Raw genomic sequence first — 6491 nt, forward strand, 5'->3', positions numbered from 1 at the left:
CCGGCGGGTCCGTCCTGCTCTGCCTGGGGCCGCGCCGTCTGTCCCTTCGCTTGGCTCCCTGACCTCGGACCTCGCCTGCTGGGGCGGAGGCCCTGAGCTGGGTACCTATAGGAGCCGCACTCCCGAGCGGACCATGCCTCGAGGGGAGTTCCAGGTTATTGGCTGGGAAACTAGGGAGAGCACCAGGCCCCACGGGGTCCCACATGCGACGTTTATGTCCACACGGGCCTCAGGTTTTCAGCCAGAGTTGCAGGAGCCCTCGCCTCCGCTAGCACTGAGGGTCGCTTGGGAAATGGCGAGAGCGCGGAGCAAGCTGCCGAGAAAGTTCAAAGCCGGGTAGCTGGTTCTGGGGCCTCAGTGGACGCCATCGTGAGGGCAGTAGGGCTCCCGTGCTGCGCGGCTCCGAGGCTGCAGCTAGTTGGGCGCTGGCAGCCCCGTGCGGTGGGAGTGCTGGGAGCGTGAGAGTGAGTCAGGGACGGAGCTCCGTGGCCCCTCAGAGGTCCTTGTCCTGGCACCTGCCTTTCCCCTCGACCCCCAACCCCTGGCTGCTGTGGTGCTGCGGTTAGGCAGGCCCTAGACACGCAAGCGTTGAGCCCGGGGCTCCCAGTGTCCAACACGGGGGCTCCCCTTTAACATCCAGTGTCCCCACCAGGTGCAAGTGACTCCCACACAGCCTATAGGCGCTGGGCCTTAGACGCTAAAATTCAAACTGCTGGCCTGCCCAGCGGCTCTCCGCCCACCTCCACCTCTTCTCTGGGCTTCCATCCTCAGGAGGCTGCCCTATCCTCCAAAGAGGGGGAGGTGCCCTCCCCGAGTCCTCAGGCAGAGGGGGAGGTTTCCAGGCAATGGCAGGAGGGAGAAGCTCTGGTCCCCAGACAGGGCTGGAGACTGGGCAGGCTGTGCTTTTTGGGGGAGCCATCCTGAGAAGTCCTGCTGCACATTCCTCCCTGATCCTGGGTGGCTGACTCAGGGAGGCAAGTCCTGCAGCCCCAGATCAGGTGGCTTCCTCTGGGAAGATCCCCTTGGAACAGATATGAGGGCCCAAGAGGCAGAAGAGCAAGGCCCAGGGCTTTGGGGTGAGGTCACTGCCCTCCGCAGTGATGTCCGCACTCCCCTGGCCCCCATCCCTGAGCCACACTCACCCTGTACGCCCAGTCCAGCAGGACCTCCCTCTGAACCTGAGACTCCGGCCTGCTATGTGTCAGGCCTTGTCAGTCTCCGGGTCTTCCTGACCGTTTCCAATGATTCGGTTCAACTTCCATAAGCCCTTCTTCCTAAGCTCCTACCACATGGACTTGCCCCTAGAACAATGACGACAAAACATGGCCCCGAATGGAAGCCAGAGCGGGAGCACTTCCTCCTCTGCTGTCTGCGAGGCTCCACCTGAGCCGTGAGGGACACCTGTGCACAGGCCCTACCTGACTCCCCCAAGCCTCCAGGACACACAACTCGGAGCTTATTTTGGCTCCTAGGGGTCCTGGGAAGTCCCTGACCACCTTCCAGCTGAGGGGCACCTTGCACAACGTGTCCTCTACACACACATAGGGATTCATCAGAACCGGAACCCCAGAAGCCATCTCCCCAGTCCCATCCTCCCCCTACGCCCCCTCAATGACAGCTGTGATCCTGACACAAATCCTGGGGAAGAAACTGCCTCTCGGTGCCAGCTTGCTGGGCCTCCAGGGCCAGGCCCTGCTGGGGACGGGCTGAGGGCCAGGGGAGGGGCCGTGTGAGTCAGTGGGGCATCTTTGTGGCGTTGCTCCTGCCATCCCAGCAGACTGTTGGGTGGAGGTCTCATGGTGGCACTGCTGGGGGCCTCGCCAGAGGGAGAGAGCGGGCAGTAGGGTGACCTGTTTCTCACTGTGCCCTGGTCCTGGCAGGACTCGCCAAGCTTCCAGGGGGAGGGGGAGTGCCCTGGGGTAGGGCTGCTGGGGACCGTCCCAGTCGCCACTCAGGTCCCCCTGCTTGTCAGGCTCTTGAGGAGGGAGGGAGCAGGCTATGATGGGAACATGGGTTGGGAGCTGTGCCCTGTTTCAACACTGGTTGCCCCACTCCCTTTCTCTGCGTACAGCCTACCTCCTGCCTGTCGCTGGGGCTATGTCCTTGCCCAAACAGCACAATGTGGGCAGGAATGAGATGACACCTCTGGAAGCTTCTTTGCCCCCTCTTGCCCTCATACCCCAGGGCTAGGGGATTTGACTTAGCCCTGAGACTTGGGGTCCAGACCAGCAAAGGTTGTCAGCATCCATCCGTGTCCTGGGCATGAGGACATGGGAACCAAGGACATGGGAACAAGGGACCAGGAGGCACTTTCTGGCAGGGGCAGGGAGATAGATGTCCACCCTTCCATCCTCACCCCCTCCTCCCACCCCTGCGCCAGGCCCTGCCATGGCGCCAATCCTGGCACCTCCCCACCCTGTGGGATGCGCCACCCCAGAGCGCTTCCCCGAAATGGACCCCCTCTGGCCCCGGCAGATCCGCCCAGACCACAGACAGCCCGGTTCCCCTGGGCCCCCTCCCCAGCTGGAGGCTCAGCAGGACGCCTCCTCATGCCAGGCTCCCATGGAGGGTGGCTGCCTGAGGAAGGGAAGAAAAAGGAAGGGGGAGGCAGGGACTGGAGCGTCAACAGTCTTCCCCTCCCTCCATTCCACCCACAAAACCCCCTGGTTCGGTTTCCATCCTTTCTGTGTTTCCATTGCAGCCGAGGAGAAGGCCTCCAAGGTGGCCAACTTCCCCCAGCTGCCCTTGGACTGCCGAGGGGGCCCCAGAGACGGGCCCTCCACCCTGCGAGGCTCCCCCGGCCCTTGCCTGGCCAGCCTGCGTGTCCCCCTGTCCCCGGGACTCCCTGACACCATGGAGTTGGCCAAGAACAAGAGCAAGAAGCGCCGCAACCGCACGACCTTCAGCACGTTCCAGCTGGAGGAGCTGGAGAAGGTCTTCCAGAAAACCCACTACCCCGACGTGTACGCCCGGGAGCAGCTGGCTCTGCGCACCGACCTCACCGAGGCCCGGGTTCAGGTGAGGGCACCCAGACAGTGGGCCAGACCCAGACAGCAGGCCAGGCCCTGGAAGGGCTGGGAGAGGTGGGCACCAGCACTCCCAGGTGCCTGCCCTCCTGGGCTCGCCCTCCATGCCCAGCTCTGCTGGGGCCACAGGCTGGCAGCCCAAGTTGAGGCTTAGGCCTGGGTATGGGGGTGGTGGCCTCTGCGTGGCAGTCCCCTCTGCGCGCACTGGCTGACCGGGTGATTGGGGACATGCCATTGAATGTCAGGGTTCCGGTTTCCCAGTTCAGGGAGCCCCAAAGGGCAGCCTGTGGAAGCAGTGAGATGCTGAGCACGTATGAGCACTGCTCCAGAGGTGGTTGTGAGAAGGGAGGGTCTGGGGGGGGTCGTCTCGGGCTCAGTGACACCCAAAGCCATCCTGAGCCAGTGACTTTCAGTCCTACCAACACTCAGACCCTGGCCAGGAGCCCCGCCCCACCCAGCAAACCTCCCAGAAGGGGTCAGGCCCCAGACTTCTGGAGGGGCCGTGGCCGGCTTCACAAGCGTGGAGCCCAGCCTGTGAGGATGCGGGTGGGGTTGAGGGCCTAGGAACAAGGGAGAGGGAGACAGGAAGTCAGTGCCTAAGGCATTTTGGACGTGGGAACGAACTTGAAGGTGGCAAGCAGGGGTGGTGATGGGAGGCTCCGTGAGAGTCAGGCCCAGGAGGAGGTGGCCGCTGTGGCCTTGCTGGGAATTGGCCTGACACAGCAGGTCGCTGCCCTGCTGAGCAGGAGGCCCTGGGAGAGGGCTGGGGTGGGCTTCTGGGGAAAGGCTCAGAGGTGATTTCTAAATGGGAGACTTTGTAGGGGCAGAGCTCACGCTGTCACCCCTGCGGGGCCTCTCTAGAGCCTGTGAAATCACTGGCGCGGGGCAGCTCTGGCAGGATATGGGGGCCATCAGGCCAGTGCCGCCCAATAGAGAAGGCCCTTCGGCTGGATCCCACACAGGACCAGAGGGCTTGGGCTGTCCCCCCTTCTGTGCCGGGTCCTCCTGCCTCCATGTTCCTCCCATAACAGATTTCTGGAACTGTCCACTGTGCTCCCCCAGGGCCTGGGGCCATCAGAGGGAGGTGGCCAACAGCCACGACAGCCCCGATTACATAAGCATGAAGTCAGAGCAGCAGGTCTCTCTCCGAGGCCTCAGCCAGCCTCCGGGCTGGGCTCTGACCAGCTACCCCTACAGAGCTGCTCTGGGACGTGGACCCTTCCTTTCCTTGGCTTCTCAACCTGGAGGGGTGCGGGCGCAGCCACAAGGCCCCAGACCTAGTCCAGCAGCTTCCCAATGACTGAGGCCCTCGAGTAGGGTACTTCCTCTGATGGGAGAGAGGAAGGCTGGGAGCTGGCAGGCGGGCAGCCCTCCCTGAGCTTGCCCAGGGCTGCTGTGGGGGCTCTGCAACCCCAGGTTGGGGGTGGGATGTGCCCGGCTTCTTAACTCAGGGCCTGACCCGCCTGCATGGGTAGGATGACGGGGGCAAGTGTGAGGGGCTTGGGTGAGGTCACTTTTACACACTCATACACGCGCGCGCGCGCACACACACACACACACACACACACACAGCTGCTTCTGTTTGCAGCCCCAGCTAGATCCCTAGAAAGCAGGGGAATGGCTTTGGTTTGGCTCAGTTTTGACATTGCCAACGTCTAGTCCAGAGGCCGACACATAAATGATAGCCAGCTGCCACCGTGTGGGACACAGCCATCCACTCCCCAAGCCCCTTCCACTCCTCGGGGCCGCCTCACCACCCCCTCGGCCTCTCCCCTCTGCCCCAGGTCTGGTTCCAGAACCGCAGAGCCAAGTGGCGGAAGCGGGAGCGTTATGGGAAGATCCAGGAGGGGCGGAACCCCTTCTCGTCTGCCTATGACATCTCTGTGCTGCCCCGAACGGACAGTCACCCCCAGGTGAGACACCGGCCCCGCCCCACTCCTGCCGAGTCGGACGTGACCGTGTCCCGTGGGGTAGCCAGTGAGTGTGAGCTCTAGCCCTGGGGAGACCTGGAGTGGCCTCGGGGCCTGTGTGACTTGGGCAAACCATGTCTTCCGCTGGCCAGCGGGGCCCTCGTCACCCTGACAGCACAGAGCAGCTGGCACAGAGGACTCTGAGGAAAACTCATTTGAGAAGCAGTGCCAGGGCCTGAGATGCCTCTGCGAGTGTAGGGGGAGGAGGGTGGCAGATTCTAGACCTGTGCCAAGTGGAGGCTTCTTGGGAAGTGTCCGGAGCCCTAAGGGCAAAGAGAGAGCCCTGGTTAGGGGCCAGTCCCGGGGCTCCGGACTCACGGGCCTGCTTTCTCTTTGCAGCTGCAGAACTCCCTGTGGCCCAGCCCCGCGTCTGGGAGCCCCGCCGGGCCCTGCCTCGTGTCTCCAGAGGGCATCCCCTCCCCGTGCATGTCTCCGTACTCCCACTCGCACGGGAACGTGGCTGGCTTCATGGGGGTGCCGGCCTCCCCCGGAGCGCACCCTGGCCTCTACTCCCTCCACAGCTTCACCCCGGCCCTGGGGGACCACAGCTTTGAGGCCGCCCCGGATGTCGACTATAAGTCTCCAAGCCTCGTCTCGCTCAGGGTGAAGCCGAAGGAGCCGCCCAGCCTGCTGAACTGGACCACGTGATCAGACGTGTGGACATGCAGACCCAGCTGCCACCCCTTCCCTGTGCCCGGCTGCTCCCACCCCACCCTGGCCTGGATGCCAGAGAGACACACCTTTGCCTCCGAGCTCCAGATGGTCCCCAGGGCGGGCAGAGCAGCTGGAGTCCTCAGCCTCTCGCCGAGTCTTTTCTCTTAGAATAAGGCGGGCTGCCCAGGAGAGAGGGCATCGAAGCCGGTGGACTCTTCCTACCACGCACTGGGTCCCCTCACCCCCACGCTGGGCTGGAGAGACTCCGTCCTGCCTCCTTCAGACCCCGTCCGAGGGTCACTCTTGCCCCTCCGACTGAACTGGCTTCATTGGCTCCTCATCTGGGGAAGGCAGGAAAATGGGAGCAGGACAGGGTTGAAGCAGGGGATCTGGTGACTTAGGGCAGTGGTCGGCAAACTCATTAGTCAACAGAGCCAAATAGCAACAGTACAACGATTGAAATTTCTTTTGAGAGCCAAATTTTTTAAACTTAAACTATAGAGGTAGGTACATTGTTATTAACTTAATTAGGGTACTCCTAAGGCTTAGGAAGAGTCACACGCAAGGGGCCAAAGAGCCGCATGTGGCTCGCATCTCCTAAGACCAGCTGGGGCCTCACTCCCCCTCCCGCCACCAGGGGGCGTGCACCCAGTGTCTGGCATTGACGGGGGCCTGGAAGCTGAATGGAGCTGGTGCTGAGCCGCCCGTTCCCAACATGCTGTGGAGTCCTCCCCTCCAAGGGGCAGACAGCCGCCCCTTCCTCCTCCCCTGTGCCCCTCCCCAACATGCTGTGGAGTCCTCCCCTCCAAGGGGCAGACGTCCTACCCGAAACCACCAAATG

At 62.9% G+C, this 6491-nt stretch overlaps 1 protein-coding gene across 1 annotated transcript in view; it reads left to right on the top strand.

Moving 5' to 3' along the window:
* Positions 1-6081, top strand: part of ALX3 (ALX homeobox 3) — a 12818-nt gene extending 6737 nt beyond the window's left edge. The window contains exons 3-5 of the mRNA XM_014534669.1: positions 2702-3018; positions 4811-4939; positions 5336-6081. Coding sequence (XP_014390155.1) covers positions 2702-3018; positions 4811-4939; positions 5336-5644 — 755 coding nt within the window. The 3' untranslated portion in view covers positions 5645-6081. The remainder of the gene's footprint in view (positions 1-2701; positions 3019-4810; positions 4940-5335) is intronic.
* Positions 6082-6491: the final 410 nt, after the last annotated feature.

Source organism: Myotis brandtii, unplaced genomic scaffold, assembly GCF_000412655.1.
Source record: "Myotis brandtii unplaced genomic scaffold, ASM41265v1 scaffold131, whole genome shotgun sequence".
Lineage (NCBI taxonomy): Eukaryota > Metazoa > Chordata > Mammalia > Chiroptera > Vespertilionidae > Myotis > Myotis brandtii.